The 21,086-nt window shown below is 45.5% G+C and overlaps 7 protein-coding genes across 7 annotated transcripts; 4 read left to right on the top strand and 3 right to left on the bottom strand.

Annotated features, from left to right (window-relative positions):
* Nucleotides 1–73: 73 nt before the first annotated feature.
* FA14DRAFT_18230 (uncharacterized protein) lies at nucleotides 74–4,978 on the top strand. The gene has a single exon (XM_025501196.1). The coding sequence runs from the start codon at nucleotides 190–192 to the stop codon at nucleotides 4,822–4,824; it is 4,635 nt and encodes a 1,544-aa protein (XP_025358015.1). The 5' UTR covers nucleotides 74–189; the 3' UTR covers nucleotides 4,825–4,978.
* FA14DRAFT_159635 (DUF1751-domain-containing protein) lies at nucleotides 4,902–6,341 on the bottom strand. The gene has a single exon (XM_025498302.1). The coding sequence runs from the start codon at nucleotides 6,225–6,227 to the stop codon at nucleotides 5,037–5,039; it is 1,191 nt and encodes a 396-aa protein (XP_025358014.1). The 5' UTR covers nucleotides 6,228–6,341; the 3' UTR covers nucleotides 4,902–5,036.
* Nucleotides 6,342–7,005: 664 nt separating this feature from the next.
* FA14DRAFT_176996 (WD40 repeat-like protein) lies at nucleotides 7,006–11,106 on the top strand (the record flags this gene model as incomplete). Its single annotated transcript, XM_025500715.1, has 4 exons — nucleotides 7,006–9,364; nucleotides 10,095–10,328; nucleotides 10,392–10,471; nucleotides 10,846–11,106. 4 exons carry the CDS (start codon nucleotides 7,006–7,008, stop codon nucleotides 11,104–11,106), a joined length of 2,934 nt encoding a protein of 977 aa, XP_025358013.1.
* On the bottom strand, nucleotides 10,909–13,355 carry FA14DRAFT_159632 (uncharacterized protein). The gene has a single exon (XM_025498301.1). The coding sequence runs from the start codon at nucleotides 13,175–13,177 to the stop codon at nucleotides 11,174–11,176; it is 2,004 nt and encodes a 667-aa protein (XP_025358012.1). The 5' UTR covers nucleotides 13,178–13,355; the 3' UTR covers nucleotides 10,909–11,173.
* A 144-nt stretch (nucleotides 13,356–13,499) lies between these two features.
* On the top strand, nucleotides 13,500–15,309 carry FA14DRAFT_130543 (fumarate hydratase). Its single transcript, XM_025496913.1, has one exon. It carries the CDS (start codon nucleotides 13,838–13,840, stop codon nucleotides 15,245–15,247), a length of 1,410 nt encoding a protein of 469 aa, XP_025358011.1. The 5' UTR covers nucleotides 13,500–13,837; the 3' UTR covers nucleotides 15,248–15,309.
* A 428-nt stretch (nucleotides 15,310–15,737) lies between these two features.
* On the top strand, nucleotides 15,738–17,720 carry FA14DRAFT_153067 (uncharacterized protein; the record flags this gene model as incomplete). Its single annotated transcript, XM_025497572.1, has 1 exon — nucleotides 15,738–17,720. The coding sequence occupies one exon, from the start codon at nucleotides 15,738–15,740 to the stop codon at nucleotides 17,718–17,720; it is 1,983 nt and encodes a 660-aa protein (XP_025358010.1).
* A 107-nt stretch (nucleotides 17,721–17,827) lies between these two features.
* FA14DRAFT_176992 (uncharacterized protein) lies at nucleotides 17,828–19,948 on the bottom strand (the record flags this gene model as incomplete). Its single annotated transcript, XM_025500714.1, has 1 exon — nucleotides 17,828–19,948. The coding sequence occupies one exon, from the start codon at nucleotides 19,946–19,948 to the stop codon at nucleotides 17,828–17,830; it is 2,121 nt and encodes a 706-aa protein (XP_025358009.1).
* Nucleotides 19,949–21,086: the final 1,138 nt, after the last annotated feature.

The following is a 21,086-nucleotide window of genomic DNA, read 5'->3' as shown; positions in this document are numbered from 1 at the left end:
CACACAGAGAGAGAGAGAGAGGATGAATGCATGCAAACAAAGTATGGGGTTCCTGAATCACCGTGCCACCTGTCCATCATCATCCCCCATTACATCATTCCCAGCACAATGCAGTTTTAATCGCAAATAGAGCTCAAGCCAAGCTCATCAACTCACTTGGCTGCAAATAGAAACAACACCACCATCAAAATGTCAATTTTATCCACTTTGGCCTATTATCGAACGGCTGTGTTTTATTACATCTTTGGTGGAATTACCTTTCTGCCGCTATGTGCAGCTGTTGTCTTTATTCATTTCTGGCTCACTGCACCGCCATACGAGGCTAAATCGAACGTTGAAGATTTGGGAGATGTTATAGGAGAAGGAGAATTGAGCGAAGAGAGAAAGAAACAAGCACTAGATTTAGCAATATGGAATCAAAAAGCAGAGAAAGAAGCAGAAGAGAGAAAAGGAAAAGAAAGTGAAGAGGAGAGCACGTCAACGGCCATTCCTGGTGCTGCACGTCGTGTCAATCCACCTGTCCCTCAAAAGCGACCTCATCGTGCTGGCTGGCTAACGGTTCGAAGGCATTTCCAGAACGATGGCGTCAATCTCGCACTCAAGGATGCCGCCCAACAAGCGGCCAAAAAGTCCAATGCACAAGCAGCAAAAGCAGCAGCAGCAACAGCAAACAACGGAGCAGATGCAAAATCGCAAGGCTATATGTCGTCAGTGTACAAAAGTGTGTTAAATTTTAGAAACAAAGATCCGGCCAAAGGTCCACTTTTGGACGCAAACCGAGGCCGAGAGTCACCTTCTGACAGACCTTCAGGATCCTCAACGCCAGAGCAAACTCCACTTGATCGTCCTCCAACAAGCATTTCCTCAACCAGCAAAAATAGCAATAATAGCCTTGCTGCTGCCCAGGCATCAGCTGCAAAAGAGACATTTTATTGTATCCTCAAAGGACCGATCCTTTACCTCTATTCTTCAGCCGACCCAAGCAACCCTGAAACGGAATGTCATGCTGCCATCGATCTGCGCGGCAAAAGGATCAGTATCTTTGTCGCCCATGAAGGTGACACGATGGGTGAGCCTATCCCAGAAAGTTCATCAGAAGCGATGAGCACAAATACATCTACAGACAGTATAATGGCAAAGCGAAAAGATAAGGGGGCTCAAACGTCTTCAAGCAAACGACCTACAAAAAGAGCATTTGTACGTGATGGAGAATTATTTGTCAAACGCAATGCCATCCGAATTGTATCCATGGGAGGAGCTGGCATGGTCACAAGCGAGAAAGTTCGATTTGCAGAATGGTTCGTATTTGCAAAGAATGCCTACCAACTAGAAGACTGGTACCATGCCTTCATCTCAGCGTCACTCTTGCCTGAAGGTTTGCATGCCGATCAAGAGCTAGATCTCGTCGGCTCCGTATTCTCAAACGAAGACATGACAAATCTTTTGGCTAATCTTGACAATGTGCCTGATCCAATCCCGTTACGTTGGCTCAATGCTATGGTGGGTCGAATCTTTTTCAGTATATACAAGACTGCTTGGCTGGAAGATTATATCACACACAAGTTTCGAAAGAAGATTAGTCGAGTACGCACACCTGGCTTCTTGAGCGATATTCGGGTACGAGAAATCGATCTGGGTCATACTGCTCCAGCATTCAGCAGGCCCATGTTAAAATCTTTGACGGGTGATGGAGAAGCCAGTATGGAAGTATCGGTTCACTATCGAGGCTCCCTACGCCTCACGATTTCAACCGTCTTGACGATCTCTTTGGGTTCAAGATTCAAGCAGTATAATGTCTCTCTTGTGCTTGCGGTCATTCTCAATTCATTGGAAGGAAATTTGTTGCTGCACATCAAGCCACCTCCCAGTAATCGTCTTTGGTTCGGCTTCACCAAACTTCCAACCATGGACATTTCTGTAGAGCCAGTTGTGAGCGAGAGGAAGGTGCAATGGAGTATGGTCAAGCGGCTCATCGAAGGAAGAATTCGAGAGCTAATGACGGAATCGCTTGTTGTACCCAATATGGATGATATTCCATTCTTTGATACACGTTCATTCGATCAAAGAGGAGGGATCTGGTCTGACGCTGCCAAAGGCGCGCAAAAGATGGATCTAGATACGGTGACGAACGATGAGCCAACATCACTCTCAGCAGACGTCGATGTTCAACGTCAAAGCAAGAGCACTCCTGCCTCCGTCTTGGACATGTCCACAGAAGATAGTACGCTTGGCAGTAGCTCTGCTGTGGATACGAATGATGGCAAGTATTTACGCAATCGAAGTATGACTGGAGATGCAAGCCATAGCGAAAGCGCACTTTTATCTGCTTCTCCTGCTGCAGCAGGTCTGTCATCCTTGTTGGCACGCGATCAAGCAGCATCTTCAGGATCAACAAGTACGGGTGCAGGGAAAGGACCAAGTAAACGCAGATCATGGTTTGTGGGTCGCTCACATTCTCCATCTCGAGCTCCGGGTGGTCGAAAGTCCAACTTGCAGCATAGCAGCTTAGCATGGGGCAGCGCAAGTCTTTCGACAGGGGACGATGCCTTGACCCACGAACGCAATAAGCCGAGCATCTCGTCTTCCATTGGAGAACAAGGCAACGAAACAGATACTTCCACCGCAGAGAGTCAGCTTGATGCTCATGAAAGTGATGCATACCCGGAATCGGAACAGGCAGACCCAGAGTCTCAAGGTGATGCCTTTACACGTCAAGATGATATACCTGCTGTGCAGATACACGGAATGGATATAGAGGGAGAAGGAGATGAAGAAGATTTCAACGACGCAATGTTTACAGCAAAAGCAGAACATTTCAATGATTCATCTGAAGACACAGCAATGGAGCATACTCAAACACCTGACATTGCTCCAACCCCACCACCCCACGTTCCTCCTCGTCCTCCAATCAAAACGACTGGATCGTCATCATTCTTGCCTCCACCATCGCGTTCAGCACGGCCTTCACCTGTTTCGTCTGCCTCTGTTGATCAAGAGCAACAACGTTCGCCTGCAATGCAAAGCTTAGCATCCATTCAGAAAGAAAGGTATAGCGGAACGCCTACACAAGCACATACAGCGGATGAAGCACATTCACGAAGCGCAGCAACACAAGCTGCCCTTTTGCATGGATGGAACAAAGCCAAGGCAAGCATGGCAGATCGTGATAGCAGACAAGCAGCTGCAAAAGAAGCAAAAGACGCTTTTAAGAGAGGTTGGGCAAATTGGAATGCAAAGAGATCAGGACAAGGTATGTCCAATGCTGGGGTGGATACAATCTTGACAAGTTCAGACAGGCTAGGAGAGTCTGGTCCTTCCCGCAGTAGCACCATCACAACGCCTTCTAGCGAAACCGGCTGGCTTGCAAGCAGCCCTGAAGATCCAGCTAGCCTCGGTGTCGGCTTTGATGGGCATGGGCTGAACACTTCTCCTTCGATCTTATCATTGGACAATACTCGCACACATGATGAAACGCTTACGCCCACTAGCAGTAGGGCCAGCTCGGTTGTCGGACGTAGACAACCCTACAGGGAACACCGAGCAGATCGATTAAAGAAGGATACTGAACCGACTACTTCACGTCCTTCGTCTAGTGCTTCCTCGATACGCTCCTTTGATCAGTCTGCGTTACAACCTCCTCCTGTGCCAGCAAGGGATAATGAAGTGGGAGAGTCAAAGCAGGCTATGCCGAATGGTGGATCGATCCCTGCTCCATATGTGGCGGAGGGAGATGCTTGGGATGCTGAAACGCCCAGTCTGACCGCACCTGTACCTGCCGCTCATCGTGATTCGCATACGGAAGCTCGCACAAATCTCTCTTCGTCACCTGTAACCGCGCGGAGATCGAACGCTGCCGTTTCTGGTAGTCCAGGCAGCGGAACAGGAGTGACACTGTCATCCTCGGCTGATGGTCAAGGTAAACCATCTTACTTTTTGCCTGGACAAGCTACAGCGACGATTGGATTGTCGGGTGTCGATTTGCCGTCTTTGCCGGCACATGATACACCATCTGCACAGGTAACAGTGCCAGTGCGAGCAAAAGAAGGGGAGTCATCAGAGATTCAGAGAAGAGGTAGTGGTACAAGTGTGAGCCGAGAGCCGAAAGTTACATCGCCAGATCGACGGATGTCACGTACAAGTATAGGTGCACAAGAATTACCGCAAGCGGGATCACCTGATGGTGCAACAACATCGCCAAGCATGCAGCCAAAAGGTATCAAACAACAACCGATTCGAGCTACGATGATGACCGTTCCTGGTATTCCATCTATGCAAAAGGCAGGACCACAATCATTTGAAGCGCCAAAACCAGTTGTTGAGGCTTCACCGAAAGGCCGGACGAGCAATTTGAGCGATCAACCTTTAGGTGGAGGAGGAAGTCCACGATTGGGTTTGGGTGATTTAATGTCGCGAATCCCATCTTTTGGAACTGCATCGACGGCAGGACAATCAGAAAGTATTGCTGCGCCTTTGAGCGAGAATGGAGGAGGTCCATCTGCTCCCCCTTCGGTTTCCTCGGTTTCAGTTCAAGATAATACAGTCACACCTGCCTTGAATGATGTTGAAAGCATCAAGGAAGAGAGCGAAAAGAGCACCACCACCAAGAGTCTTGAAGGAACAGATTCTGCGCTGCAATCGGCGGTCGAAGGACCAAGCGTGGAAGAAGTCAAAGATCAAGAGCCAAAAGAGGATACGACGCCATCCTCGAAAAGGCCTGTGCCGATCCCACCAACTTTACCACGACGACTTTCGGTAGCGGAAAGGCTTGAAAGCACAGTCAAACCTGCAAAAACGGATGATGATGATCAATCAAAAGACTTATAAAAAATCGATGAAGAGTCTTATCATTCCACCGTTAAATCACATCACAACTGTATATTGAACGCACAATTTCACACTTCTTAACGTAAAGGCATTATGCAGATTTGCGATCTGAATGATTGTACAAGAGTATGAGAAAGAAAGATTCCAATGTACACCCTTAATTCCTCGTTCGTTAGTAGCAAACTTTTGTTTGTTCGCTTTGTCTATTTCGATCACCTCAATGACTTCCCTTGCTCTTCGCTCCCTCTTCCATCTCCTTCTTCAGATGCTTCTTGTACCACTACTTTTGGCACGCTCACTTTTCCGTTCATCTTGTATCCTCCATTGCTTGCTGACGCGGCAGTAGCAGGGACCGATATTCCATCCGCGCCTATCTGAGCGGAATTGGATGATGATGATGATGAGTTGTTCTGTCCACTACCCGGGGCACTTCCAGCTTTGACCCTTTGATCTAATGCTTTCAATGCCATTGCTCTTCTCCTTTCTGCTTCTGCTCTCGTACTTCCTGCTCCAGGTGTTTGAGGTGAGATTCCAACTGACATGGAAGGTAATCCACTTCCCACCCCTAACTCAACATCTCCCATTGCAGAGTATTGCCAAGGTTGAACGACGCCCAACTTCAAAAAGACGCCATAAAGCGTATTGGAAACGAATGTGACGGGTTTGTGCATAAAGGGCGGGAACCAGCTTACAAGACTGAAAGTTTCACTGCGATCACCTCGTATTCCGTTATCGTTCATTTTGAAGAAACGCAAGTAGGCCCAAGAAAACAGCCAACCGAATTGAATCAGAATGAATGGAGATGGGTATCCCAAGACACAGATAATGTTGGAAAATGTGACGTAAGCCATCGGTAGATCACGAACGCGCACTTTGAGACCGAATTTGAATTGAACTTGATGTTCAGGTATTAGCTGTGCCAAAGCGACCAAGAATGCAGTTTGCAATGCTTCCAAGCCATGATATTGCACTCCATACATCATCTTTTCACCTCTTGTAACAACGTAAAGTGCAACGGCAAGAAACCAAGCAACGACATTGGAAACGATAATGACGATGAATGAGAATCGAATCATTTCTACTGGACCCCATATCCGTTCCAAATATCGACCAGCGAGAGGGAGAGAGACGATGGAGATGATAAATTCGAAAAAGCTTGTTTCACAAAATGCAGCTGTGAGTAATGTCCAAGGATACCAAAAACTACTGCCAGGCACGATGACTAGCCAAGGAAATGCAACAGCACTATCATCTCTAGAAAAAGATATCAAATGGATGCCATCTTCTGTCATTGTAACCCGCAAGAATGCTAGCATGAGCGAGAAACCTAACAAGGCAGCAGTCATTGACCGAGTAGCGATCGGTATAGACGAAATAAACGAAGCAAGATTGACGACAGCCATCTTTGCGAAATTTTCCAGCGAGGGTATGTGATGGTGTTTCTTTTTGTTCGTTCAGTTCATCAAAGATTGAGAATGTGACCACATTGACCAATAGTTGTTGTTGTATTATGGTTGGTTGTTGGTAAAGACAGTGAATGCAATTCAAACGATTAAACTTTCGCGCGCAGGCCAGCACCGGGCGCTTGAAATGGAAAGAATGAAAAAAGAAACTAGCGTCATTCATTACTGGCACCGCGCTATGGCTGTAGAGTGGTGAGTGCGCAGCGCGTTTGAAGGGCATCAAGGCTGACTGTAATCAAACAAGTACTTTGTTGCGCGCGCAATTGTATGGCCTTTTTCTCTGGTAACACTCATTAATACACCACCTCTTTTTCCGTCCGCATTAAAACATCCAACAAAGATTCAACAAATCACCATCTCTTTATCATCCATCCACCAGTAAAGCACACAATCAACGCGCTAAAGAAGGATTCATCCACTCTTTCATCGCTTTGTCCACTATCAAACTTATCCGAAACAGTCCGCATGATCGCATCGAGAATATCATAGGTTGGAAAGGGCAAAAAAGGGAAAGGTTCAATGAGGTAAAGACGAGCACTTCATTCTCTTGTACAATCTCCCATCATCTCCGGCCCGATTCGATTTTAGCTCAAGAAGCACCTTTCGATCATCCTGGAAGACATCGATTCGTTCTCGTGTATTTCTACTCTTTTTTTCTCTCTCTTCTGGATTGCATTCATTCGATCGTTCAGAGAACGATTGATCCGCCTCTTACATTATGTCCACCTCTGCTCCAATTCTTTCCGCATCGCAGATCAATCTGCTGATCTATCACTATTTGAAGGAGAGCGGATTTCATCATTCTTGTTTCAACTTTCGACATGAAAGCAGGCTGGATGATGAACCTCTCAGTCACGAAGCAGTCATTGAGCCTGGAAGGCTAATTCAAGTCTTGGAAAAAGGATTGCTCTATATGAGCGTTGAAGCTCATGTTGACGATGACGGAAGGGAAAAGCCATGTTCTGCTCCATTCTCTATCATTGGACCCGATCATACTTGCGATGGAATATCAAAATCCTCCCGGTCACAATCCGGAAAGCCATCCGAGGTGCCCCAAAGGCTAACGCCATCTCCGCCCCCTCGACCCGCTGTCAGAATGGTGGAGACATCAGTGCAAACTCAACCGGAGAGGAAAAGTGTTTCTAGAGCGTCATCCGTTGCACCTTCCAATGAAGGGTCTACCACAAATGGGAGGCATGCGACATCAGAAGATCGATCATCCAAAGTTGCATCCACATCAAAGAGCAAGCTAGAAGTTGTTCCCGAAGAAGCAACAACATCTGAAGGTGGTAAACGCAAATCAGACGCAAAGGCATCCAAAGGGGAGAAGAGAGCGAAGCGTGATTCGACGCCTAAAGCGAATGGTCGAGTGACTCCTCTGGAGACTGCTACAAACGGCTCTGAGCATGAAGAGGGTGAAAGAGAAAACGGAGAAAGTCAAGAAGCCGACTCAACGGCTACAGCGCCTCCTGCAAAGAAGAATAAGAGGGGCGCAAATGCATCGAAAAACACGAATACGACGAACAACGGAACAACAAAAGGAGCCAACAAGGGTAATGCCAACGCTTGGGTACCTTCACTAACAGGTAAAGCAAAGGGAAAACAGATTGGTGCACAGAATATCGCAAAACTAAGAGGGCACACCGCAGAGGTTTTCGTATCGGCATGGAACCCAGCTGTTCCTGGACTTTTAGCATCCGGAGCGGGAGATGCAACTGTACGTATTTGGGATCTAGGTGCTGCATTGAACGGAGGAGATTTGGTCGATTTTGAGTCAATCACGCCAACCGTCTGTAAACATCTACCCTCAACACATGCCAAGGATGTTTCCGCTTTGAGTTGGAATCCAGATGGAACACTTCTCGCCAGTGGATCGTACGATGGTATTCTGCGTTTGTGGACACCTCAGGGAGATTTGCACTTGGTCATGTCCATGCATCAAGGACCTATTTTTGCTGTTCGCTGGAATCGCAAGGGTAACTTTATCCTAAGTGGATCCGCTGACGGTACGGCAATCGTTTGGGACCTGAACAGCGGCAAAGTACGACAACAATTCAGTTCGCATTCTGATTCCGTTTTAGATATCGATTGGCTTACAGGGTCGTTGGATGGAAACCCTTCCAAGGATGCAGACAATACACTGGCTACTTGCAGCGCTGATAACAGTATCAATATTCTTCGCTTAGGTGAGAATAAGCCGATAAAGACTTTGAAAGGACATTCAGATGAGGTGAATGCGATTCGATTCGATCCAACCGGTACTTTGCTAGCTTCCGTTTCAGACGATGCAACAGCTCGGATATGGAACCTAGAAACCATCTTGGGACCCTCTGTGATCGGAGGATCATTGAACGCTCGGAACTCTTCCGGTAACCCATCGGCGTCAGGTAAACGAAGCAGTACAACGCCTCGGCCGACAAGAGGCGGCAGTGCAGACCGTATGGACGTGGACGATGAATCGAGTGTAGGCGATACAAGCGGTGGCATAGCAGGAGATCTTTTGGGTTCTGGTGCAAACCCGTATTGTCGCTTTGTTTTATCAGGTCACAAGAAAGACATTTTTGCTGTTGCGTGGGCTCCTCACGTCCGAGAAAGTAACACTCCTCGACTCTTGGCTACTGCATCTTTTGATAACACAGCCCGAATCTGGAATGCAGAAGACGGATCATGTTTACGGGTCTTTCAAGAACACACAGATAGCGTATACAGCGTTTGCTTTAGTCCCGATCGAAGATTTTTGGTGACGGGAGGAATGGATCATCGACTTTTCGTATCGAGCGTGGAAACGGGCGATGTTGTGATGGCACATGCAGCCGCTGGTGGTATCTTTGATGTTTCCTGGCACGCCAATAGACGACGCAAAGCAATCGAGGGCGTGAATGCAAAGGCAGGCAATACTGGCGATGCTGATGCGACGATGAAAGTGAAGGAAGAAGAAGGCGAGGAGAAGGCTGAAGGAGTAGAAAACAACTCCAACACTGCCACTTTGGACGCCGTGAATGGAATGCAGGGACAACATCATTTGGCTTTATCACAAGCGGATAAAAGCTTGGTTGTTCTCGATTTGAGTCAACTGAGTGAATCGTAAGCCCCGATTCATTGAAGTACAATTTCCCTACTCAAGTGTTTTTTATTTTTATTTGCTGTGCTTTCTTTACAAAAATTGGGCCAAGCGTAACCTTTTGGTCTTTACCTGCTTACTGGACTTTTTTTCCTTCTTCAATTTGATTAATTGTTTCTTTTTGTGTGATTTATATAATTCCTAGAATCATGTACTTTTTACCTGCTTCTCCCTTTTTTTTGTTGTCATTGTGATGACTTGACAAGGGTGTTTTGATATTGATTGTTGTACACATTATTCTACAGGTGCAATTCATAAATTTTATTATCATTAACACTGCAAATGCATTTTGGAATCGGTCGTATCGGACCATCATTGATTTTGATTAGCGGTGTTATTGGGGCTGGATTGTTCCTAGGCGGTGAAGAATCCAGTGTCATTTTTGAGAAGTTGAAATTTGTGACAACTTTCAACGGCTTTGAATTGCAGAACTATGCGAATGAAAAGTATAAATGCATTATATGGTATTATCTATCATAATGTTGACGAAAGTCCTCTTCAAAATGTGGAAGGACAAAATGAGGCTGCTTGCCCTCATTCTTTTTGTTTCCGCAACGGTGGATGGTGGGATTGCAGTAAGTCTATTAGCAGATGAAGGAAAAGTAGAGGCTAAACTTGTTTTTATTCTTACCCCTTTATCGTACAAACGCAGAATTCTGACGGAATACTCATATTGAAACGCTCAGGATTTCGTAACGAAATCCAACAATCATCGGCGGCCATTTCAGCTGCTCAACTGAAAGTGGAAGCAGCAAAGAAGAAAGCTATAACGGAAAGAGAAGGCATAGAAATGCATACCAAAATGCCTAGCTTGAATTTGGATAAATCTGAACGAAAGGGTTATATACCACCCGAACATCTTTCTCGCAAAACCCCGCCCGGTATGAAACAATCGAGAAATAAGGGCAAGGCAATTGAAAGTAGGTATTGATTCACAAATCTCAAAAGACAGCAGGGGATACTGACTCTTCCCCTTACTGCAGTTCCTGTGAAGAAGAAGGAAAAGAAGAAAAAGCCTGCTACACTGCTTTTTCCTGATTCCGGTTCTAGTGATCCTACAACGGTTAAGCAAATGACACAAAAAAATGCACCGAAAGAGGAGCATCACAGCCACCCTTCACCTTGAAAAGACTTTTGATGGCCTACTAGTCTTCGGCGACTTTTAAGAAATGCTCCGAAAAAAATTGAAGAATTACCAAAGGCGCTGAATTTGTACGCCATGAGTACAAAATCTGATGTAAAGACTAGAGCTTGTAAAGTACTCAACTTTTATCGAAACTCTCTTCCTACCCCAACAATCTTTGCGATGATGATGCAAATGATTCTCCGTGTTGTCATCCTCTCTGTGCTGCTTCAAAGTGGCGTTTATCTGGTAAGATTTGATCTAAGCATACTGTCAAACCACTCGCTTATTCTCACTGACTGCCCTACAACCAGTCTGGAGCAGCTAGCTCAAGTAATACACACGGTGAAAAGGCAGCCAATTTCGGTGGAGATCTGGTATCACATACAGTCGACTTACAGGCCGTTCGAGCAGCAATCAAAGCGAGAAAGGAAGCTGAGAAGCTGCAACGAGAAGGGAAAGAGATGATCACTTTTCGTTCTGGCTTGAGCCTGAAACATAGCATCATCCCAGGTTACTTGCCACCAACGAAACTTCCATCATCACCAAAAACGAAGCGAGAGAAATCGCAATGATGGGGAGTATAAAAATGTCATTGAACGCAAGAAATATTCTACAAAAAGTATGCGTGAAAGGGTCATCTTATCCGCTTTTGGCCTTTCCTGTTCTGGCTTTCTTTTTGTCAGCTTTGACAATCTTTTGTTTCTTTTCAGCCAGCTTACGTGCCTCTTCTCCACGTTTTCCTTGCGAATAGGATAATTTAGTGTACAATTTACGTTGACGGTTACTCATCAACATTTTAGCCATATTCTTTGCTTCTTCTTCATCTTGTGCAGCTGTTGTTGTTCTGCCTTTCTTTGATCCGCGTTTACGGGCTGCCTTCTTTGCAACATCATGTGCTTCTTGTAATTCGTGCAATGCATCTTCTCCGCCTGCAGCTTCGGCTTCCAATTCTGCAGAAGCCACCAAATCTTCATTCAACGGATCAGCGAGCAAGGCAACCAAAGCAGGTCGCTGTGCAACCTTGTCGTCGTCGTCTTCTGCAACTTCTTGCTCATCTGCCACACTCTCATCATCGCTGTCGTCTTCTTCCTCTTCAGCCTTCTCGAGGGCTGTTTGAGCATCGCTATTTTGTACACTCGCTTCTGCTGGTACGTATCCACCACGACGACGAACTTCATCATCATCAACGAATGGACTCAAATGTGGTGGGAGTGTTTGTCCAGGTGCGTAAAGAGCAGCACCTAGGATCTTTTTTGAGTTGATGCAATCCACCACCCATTGAGGCTGAACGAACACACGCTTTCCTTCATGTTGACGTGCAGCACTGTTCACTGCAGGTCTGTCGATAATGTGATGTGTGATTCTAGGATCATTTTCTTTGAATGCCGATCCTGATCCTGAAACCTCATCCCATCCGATCTGCGATGTCGAAGCACCAAAGCTGCGAAGAATAAACTCCAACACACCCCGTGGACATTCACGAGAGATATAAAAGTAGTATGGCGAGAATAGACTTTGTTGTGGGCTAGAAGCAGAACTTGCATCAAGATCAGCAAGTGTGATCAATCGTGCCGATTCTTCTCCATCTTTTGCAGGTCTTTCGACAAAGTCATCAGTCAAAGCCACATCAGCCGAACTTCCTGATGGTCCTGCTTCCGCACCTCCAATCATTGCATCGACCTCTTGATCGTCTTCTGCTTGAGTTGCATTGACAGCCTTGATCTGTCTTCGCACTTCTGATGCACTGACCTTCTTTGAGGATGCACTGGCTTTCGTTGTCTGTCTTCCTTTTGCACCTCCTTCATCTTGACCACTCAATCCATCCAAAGCAGCTTTTGCTTGTTCCGTTAGTTGAAATGCGCCAACGCCTGCTCCTTGGCCTTCCAAAGCATCATCAAGAGCTGGTGGATAGACGAGATTGATATCTGTGTACAGCTTGAAAAGGATAAATCCCATCAATGTTTGGTATAGCTCCAAAAAGGTAGACATGATTCTGAAATCGACTTCGTGCGGGATATGTTGGGTGAACATATAAGGCACGAGCCAAGTGATTGATTGACCTCTGATTTCTGCTTGGAAATAGATACCCTTGATGCTCAAGAACACCTTTCGCAGAGCACGAGCTTTCATGACGTACAATTGCCATTGAGCACATAGTCTTGCACATGCTTGAATAGTTTCCGGTTGAACGTTGGCGTTGGAAGGCAAGTTGGCAAATAACATCAACAAGCTCAAAGCATCATCTACATCCTTTAGTGAATCATCGAATGTTGGGTATCGTTCTTTGATGATGTGATCCAATCTGTATACGGGTTTATTCTCGTTCAATCCTTTTGCCATTGCCCATTCTCTTCTTCCTACTGCTCTGGACAGCTTTTTGGCGAATGTCTTATAGTCACGTAAGGACTGCAGAACTGGTTCATGCTGTAAGTATGCGATGTCCTTGTTGTAAAAGAATGTCGTTGGAGCTGTGCTACCTTTGTTTGCCTTTTTGACGTTTCTAGGTTGACGTGGGAAGATGCCCTTCAAGATGCATAAACGTCGGAAATCACTCAATGACACTTGCAGCTTTTTAACAGCTTGTGATCGTGTGATATAATTCTTTGCAGCACCAGAAGTGCCCTTTTTCTTAATTCTTGCCATCTTTTGCTAGGGTGATTATGGTGTCTATGATGGTCAAAGGTGTATTTTCGCCCTTCCTAGCCTTCTTGTGCATTGCATCAACATTTTCCAGAAAAATTCTCAAAATTATTTTGACCACGTGATATCGGCTTAATTTTCAACTTTAAAACGCGCTTTTTATCTATGGCGTACGGAAATCTCCGGCCTTTAGCCGTATCGGAGTTGAGGAAAAAAGTGCAGGGCGTGAAATTTTATAATTTTACAGTAATTGAGAGAAAGGAAGAAGAATCACTCTTGCACGCCCGTGCATTGCCGAAAGTGTTACTTATCGGAGCAATCCAGACCGCTCTCCCTAAATACTCTTGACAGCTGACCACCATCTCCTACTACATCATCATGTTGGCATCTCGTGCAATTGCCTCCTCTTCGCGCATGGCCCTTAGGGTGAGTACACAGTTCGCAAGCATAGCATACACTAGTGCAACTCAAGCCGATTGACAGTCTGGCAACCCTCCACCGCGTAAAGGGGGTTGGTGAACATCACTTTTCCCCACAGTCTTTCTTACTAACATCCATCACTCTCTCCCTTTTATGAAATAGGTCAGTGCTCCTTCTGCCCGTCTAACTGTAGCAACCAAAGTCACACCTGTCGCTCGCCGTACATTCGCAACTACTTCAATCATGTCTAACAAATTCCGTACCGAAAAGGACACCTTTGGTCCTTTGGAAGTGCCTGCTGATCGATACTGGGGTGCTCAAACTCAAAGATCACTACAAAACTTTGACATCGGTGGAGAACAAGAACGTATGCCATTGCCATTGATCCAAGCATTCGGTGTATTGAAAAAAGCTGCCGCTCATGTCAATCAAAAGTATGGTTTGGACCCTAAAGTTGCCAATGCAATCTCTCAAGCTGCTGATGAAGTTATCTCGGGTAAATTGGCAAGTCATTTCCCTCTTGTCGTTTTCCAAACCGGTTCAGGAACACAAACAAACATGAACGTGAACGAGGTGATTAGCAACCGTGCAATCGAAATCTTGGGAGGTGAATTGGGATCCAAAACTCCAGTCCACCCAAACGACCACGTCAACATGAGTCAAAGCAGTAACGATACTTTCCCTACCGCTATGCACGTTGCTTCTGTTTTGCAAATCACACAAAAGCTCATTCCCGCATTGAAAGAATTACGGGAAGCTTTGGACAAGAAGCGTGCCGAATTTGACGATATTATCAAAATCGGTCGTACTCACTTGCAAGACGCAACACCATTAACATTGGGACAAGAATTCTCTGGATACGTTCAACAATTGGACAACAGCATCGCACGTGCTGAAGGTGTCTTGCCTCGCTTGAGTATGTTGGCTCAAGGTGGTACAGCTGTTGGAACCGGATTAAACACATACAAAGGATTCGACACCGCCGTCGCAGCAGAGATCTCCAAGATTACAGGAGACAAATTCGAAACTGCACCAAACAAGTTTGAAGCGTTGGCAACCCATGATGCCATGGTCGAAGCCAGTGGTGCGATGAACACCATTGCAGTGAGCTTCATGAAGATCGCCAACGATATCCGTTACCTTGGTTCAGGACCTCGTTGTGGTTTGGGAGAATTATCTTTGCCAGAGAATGAGCCTGGATCATCGATCATGCCTGGTAAGGTGAACCCTACCCAATGTGAAGCCTTGACAATGGTTGCTGCACAAGTGATGGGAAACAACACCACGATCAGCATTGCAGGAAGCAATGGTCAGTTTGAATTGAACGTGTTCAAGCCTGTGTTGGCAAAGAACTTGTTACAATCAATCCGTCTTTTGGCTGATGGAGCACGCAGTTTCACAAAGAACTGTGTTGTTGGAATTGAAGCAAACCGTAAGACGATCCACCGTTTGTTGAACGAGAGTTTGATGTTGGCTACCATCTTGAACAGTCATTTGGGTTATGACAAGGTTGCACAATGTGCAAAGAAGGCACACAAAGAAGGAACTACATTGAAGGAAGCAACAGTCTCCCTTGGTTATTTGACACCTGAAGAATTTGATGATAAGGTCAGACCTGAATTAATGTTGGGACCAAACGATCCTCCAAAGTAGATAGTTTCCAAAACATGCTCAGATGGCATGTACAAAATTACTGCTTTATTTAATAGATATGTTACGTTTTGTAGTCTCCAGGCACTGCTTTCTGAATAATAATAATAAATTTGTGAGGTAGAGAAAGGTGGGTAGAATTTACATGTGATATGAGACTATTTATAATTGACAAATGGGCTAATTATGGGCACCAAGACTGTGGTTCGTCAGCCTTTGTGGCGGAACAGGCGTTAAGGCGTGATACGGCGTGATACGGCAAGTGACGCCTGTACACGTGCCAGGCGTACCGTATACGTCATATCCCAACAAGATAATTTTCATACTCTCCCGATCTGTCTGCCTGCCTCCCGCTCCTCTTTAGAGCACGCGTGCTAATTTACACGAGCGCTACGCGACGCGGTGAAATGTTGGTAGAATAGACCAACACTTGTGCATTTGCACGTTTGAGTTCTTCTTTCTCGCCATTTGCATACACACTTATAGAGCCAAGATGGAATCGATACTGGCAAAGGAGATAAAAGCATTCCGCAAAGGATTCAAGAAGCAACATGGAAGAGATCCAACAAGGAAAGATATGGCAAAAGAAGGGGATATGGCGGAAAAATACGATGCCTGGCTTTCGCTGAAGTCTGGACAAAAGGGAGGACCTTCAACTTCTTCGCATTCATCACAGAAAGAGCAGGGTAGCATCGCACCAACAATCCAATCACGAAAACGTAGTCTAGAAGGAGAAAAGGATACTGACGAACATGGAACAATGGCGCCTCCTCCAGTCACACCCAAGAAAAAGATACACAAATCTGATTTTGATGTTGCAGGCTCCCGACTGTTCAAGACACCTACCCGATCAGAAGCAGTTCATGATCATGAGATGAGAGAATCGATTGACAATAGCGGTGGATCTGTTCGTAGCCTGATCGATGTTCCTACTACGCCTTCCCGAAAATCACCTTCGAAAAAGTCAATGAGAGCTCCAACTACTCCTTCTTCAACGCATTTTGACGATGGCACAAGTCCCTCCAAGCTACGAACGCTGATCGATTCATTCGCTGCAACCCGGTCTAGAGGGACAGTCACTCCTACGAAGAAGAAGATCCAAGGCCACGACGAAGATGAAAAATTAGCTTCTCATCTACATTCATCATATCAAACAAAGAATGGGAATACGAACAATCATCGACAAAATGGTAGCATGTTCACACCAAGAACCAAAGCAAGAAAGAGACTTCGAGGAGAAGTTGTCATCACGCCAGGAAAAACGCCGCAAAAGTCCACAATCGGAAAGCAACAAGTCACACCCACAAAAACAATAAGGCCATCAAAACGGCAGAGAGGGATGGGCACTTTGAAAGATTATGGAATCGTACCGATTGCTGGTCCACAAGCAAAGATGAATGCTGCAGCAATGATGAAGATGAAGGGTGCGAACCAACTTCGTTCGGATGAAGAAGAGGACGAAGATGATGACCTGATCGGACCATCTCCCAGTAGACAAAGGATTGTTAACGTTCAAGTTCAGTCGTCTTTTCGGCCTTTGTTTGATAATGCAGAACACCCCTCTGCAGATCTTGACGATGAGGATGATGCGGGAATGGAGGAATTGCAGTCCAGTCCGACAGGTTTGACACAATCTACACATGCTGCTGACACAGCATTGACTACGCCAGCTGAAGAAGATCCGGAAGCGGAAATGGATTCAGATGAAGAAGAAAGAATGTATCTTCGGGAGTATACACGAAGGTACCATCCATACGATCACAACCGACATTCAATCACGCAATCGGGCAATAAGGAGAACCTAGATGATGTGATTGATGAAGAGGAGGATGGTATGTTGGTCGGCATCGGTCTTCCAACGTTGAGGACCGAACAGGTCCGTGATGAAAGCGATGAAGAGAACTTGTTCGAAAATCTCTCCATCCACTCACCTCAAGGCAAAAAGGCAAGACAACAACAAAGACGTCAGAATGCTAGAGATTTACGCAATCTTTTGCAAGCTGATAAGATCTTTGACAAAGCTGCTGCACTGGCATCCAAGGGAGCCAATGATGAAAGTGAAGATGAAGGTGATGAGAAAGCTGAAAGTGGTGCTGCTTCAAAACAAGCAGGAGGCAAGAATGATCAAAAGCCTCTCTCCTCTCTCAAAACGGCAAGGATGATGCGTGGAAAAGTGACAAAAGCACAAAGGCGTGCACTTGCAGCTGCTGAAGCGATGGAAGAGGTAGAAAAAGAGTTGGCCGTAAAAGGGGATGCTGCTCCTCGTGCCCCACGAAAAAAGGGCAAAAAGTCGATGATCTTACGAAGAGGGCGGGACGATGAAAGTGAAGAAGATGACGATGTCGAGCACAACATCGATGACGATCATCTTACTGCTTCTGCCCATGCTCAGGAAGATGATGAATGGGCAAGTGATGTAGACAGCGCAGAGTATGGTCTGGGAGATGGTTACATGGATGAGATGGATGTCATGTAGAACGAGATAATATTATACACATACAACTACTAATACAACTTTGGTGCTCTTCATTACCTACTTGTGCTTGATTGCTGATTCAAAGGAGGTTGCTTTGATCGTGGATCTTATTCTTGCGATAAAAGACTGGACGAATCACTATTTTCTCCCTGCGCAGTGGCTTGTCGGTATGCCAATAACTCTATCCCACTTTCTGGTTCCTCTGAACCAGATCGGGAAAAGCTTGAAACAGATGAAGAAAAATCTTCCTGATTGAATACTGCAGCAGAAATGTTTCCCATACCGTATTTCCCGCCATCAGCATCTTCATCTGCTTCTTTGTCAAGACCAGGAGCAAGTTGATCGCTCAATTCACGTGGTAACATTTTTCTGGCAAGTGAAACGAGATTTGTTTGTGAATCCAAAATGCCTTGATCTTTCATAAAGTATACCATATCTTTAGCAGTGATGACTCGACTAGAATCATCGTTGTATTCGCTCAAAGTGTCTGCAAGAGATTCAAAGAATTCATGCGTGATATCTTCAACAGCTTCAAGAACTTCTTTGTCCAAAGCAACTTTCTTGTGTTTCACTCTTGAGTTTGGCCTACTAGGTCCAGGAATGATACCGACGCTGACATTTGGCATGACCATCTTTCGAAAAAGCTTTTTGACCAAATTTGAAGGTATAGATTTCACTGGTCCATTTGTCAATCTTGAAATTCTCACCTTTTTTTTCGTCCTGACAGACCGTTTCTTGAGAAGTGAAGATCGATTGACAGCCTTTGATTTGCCTCTGCTCTTTCCGTATGTTTCGCTAATATCATTATCTGCTTGGTTCGAAGAAGCGGTACCATTATCTTCTTCATTCGAAGAGCTCAGAGATTCTCGACTATCGCTATCGCTTGCGAGATCGGACAATTCCTCATACCCCCCACGCGGGATGCGCATCGGCAATTCCTCTTCCCGCTCGGATTCTGGATCATCATTTGCCACACTTTCAGAACCTTGCTGTCTAGGCAATGGAATCTCCTCCTCTTCGTCAGGGATGTCTTCATACTGCATTCCACCTTGGTCAAAGTCATTCGGTGCAGGAGTTGCAGTCTTGTCGCCAAACGCCGAAGATTCATCCTCTTCCTGAAGAAGATCGTTGAACATATTCAAAGATTGTCTGGTCCGATTTGATGGATGCGGGAGAGCGAATCCTTCTGCAGCTATCCTTTCCGCCAAGATACGTTGCAGTTCCGACTCTCTGTCTTCAAAGTCGGGTAAATGCGTCGCAAAAGATTTTCCTGGGATGGTGTTGTCGTTAAAATCGCTATCTGGGCTGCCAAAATTGGCAAACAAATTTGTTGAGAGACGGCTTTGACGAGGATCTAGCCTCCTCCCTTGTCCCAATTCAGAGATTGCAGCACTTGTGTTTGCCATACTATGCCGCTGTTGCAAATTCGTTGATGGTCGTTGCCTTCGTGATGAGTTCGAGGGGGTAGGTCCCATCGAGCTTGATTCTGCCGGTTGCTGCCTCCCATCGCTAGCCGGCAGATCGTTCATCTGTCGTGTTTCAGATTGTTTGTCCCCCCGTATTTGCTCAAGGACGCTGCTTGGAGTGGATAGAAGAGATCCCGGTGCGGCTGCAAATCTGCGTAAGATGTCCATTGGTGATTCTTCTCTGCCTGTACCCCATCCAGCAAGCCAGCCGGGCTTATCACGCTTTTGACCACTTGAGCTACTGTGAAAGAATTGCGATGATGATGGTTCCTGCATTTGGCTATTCCGCAGAACGCTTCCCGCTGACCCCCTTCTAGAAGGGCCACCTTTTTCGCTTACGATAGAGGCTCGATTGGAAATTGGCTGCTTCCTTTGAGCTGCATATGGGGTTGATGCAACTGGCACGTTGGAACGGTCTCGGTACGCATCTGTTGTATCATCTATTCCCGCATCATCATCTTCTTTATCTGCTTGCGAATTTTTTGCCTTCTTCAACTTCCTTTGCGAATGGTTGCGTGATGAAGGCGTCAGTCCTAGCTTTCGTACCTCTGGCGTATCTGGGAATAATCGCTTTGTGCTCTTAGTAGGTGTAAATTCACCTGATGGCCTCGCAAAGTGGTTCCCGCTTGATCTTCCTGTCGTCTGTCTTCGCTTTTGTTTTGCTGCTTTTGATAGCATGTCAGCTGCTGAGATTGGTGAATCGACAGCTGCATCCCGCCACTCATCAACCTCCTCCGGCGCACTACCTGAACCACTTGACATTGTTGCGTCAAATCACGTATCCGTCATCATCAGTGCGAGTGTCACAATGGAGGAGGAAAGCGGGAAAGTGTTTGGTTGCTTTTTGCTAATTAAAGGCCAAGCGCGCTAATAATAGTTCACGCGTAGAAAATGCAACCTACGCGTTAGCGGCTATAGCTTGGCTTGCATAACGAAGAAAGTGTTGGATATGTGATCGCCATGATAGCATGATCTTGTGCGATAAGGAATAAAGCCATATTCCACTGTCATATTGAGCACGTGCGACTGATTATAATAAATAATGACGTGTTATATAAAAAGTCCTCTTAATCGGACTTTCGATGGTAATTCTAGGAAACTTGCATGAGTACCTAAAAACCCTCACGGAAAATATAAATCAGTGCTGAGTTGACCTTTTCGCTTTTTATTCGCCATCAAGAACCTCATAAGTAACCTTTATATCTTTCTCTTCTCTCCAAACATTATACTCCACACATTTAATGTATCGATTTTCAATCGCGCTGGCGTGATTCTTTATTTTACGAAAAGATAGAAGAAGAATTCGGTAAAGGCTGTGAGTTACCCGATGATAGCGAATACGAAGATTTCAAACATCTAACTCGTCAAAAATCAGTGATAAATAGTAGTCGTGATATAATTCCTGGGCTATCGAACGGCAGGAAGCGAAAAGGGGTAGTATAAAATCAAGTCAGCCGCCTGAAAAAGCAGTAATAAATCTAGCTTAAGATATATAATTTAATATAAATGAATATTATGTCATAACTGTTAACATAATAGATGATCTGAATTCAATTAATGTCCGTTAGAATGTACATGAATTACCCGCAACTTGATCTTGAGGTGGGTATTTGCTTTAGCCATATATCTGACTTCAAATCTACTTCGGATAATAATCCGCGATCGTGGCTTCTATTATTGATCAAAGAGGCGTTCAATCAGCTTTCAGGCATAAGAAGAAAGTGCGGATGTTGAAGTTGTGGGGTAGATTTTCGTCATACAGTAGATCAGGCACAGCTTTATTCTCATTTCCCCACGATTTGAATATATTGCTTGCCTTCTCTATCATTCATCCTAAAATAGGATCCTCGATTCGGGACTATGGCTTAGCCGACTCGCTTAAGAAAATAAAAAGGCGCGG

This window comes from Meira miltonrushii (genome assembly GCF_003144205.1).
Source record: "Meira miltonrushii strain MCA 3882 unplaced genomic scaffold FA14scaffold_1, whole genome shotgun sequence".
NCBI lineage: Eukaryota > Fungi > Basidiomycota > Exobasidiomycetes > Exobasidiales > Brachybasidiaceae > Meira > Meira miltonrushii.
This window is presented reverse-complemented; position numbering and strand designations above follow the sequence as displayed.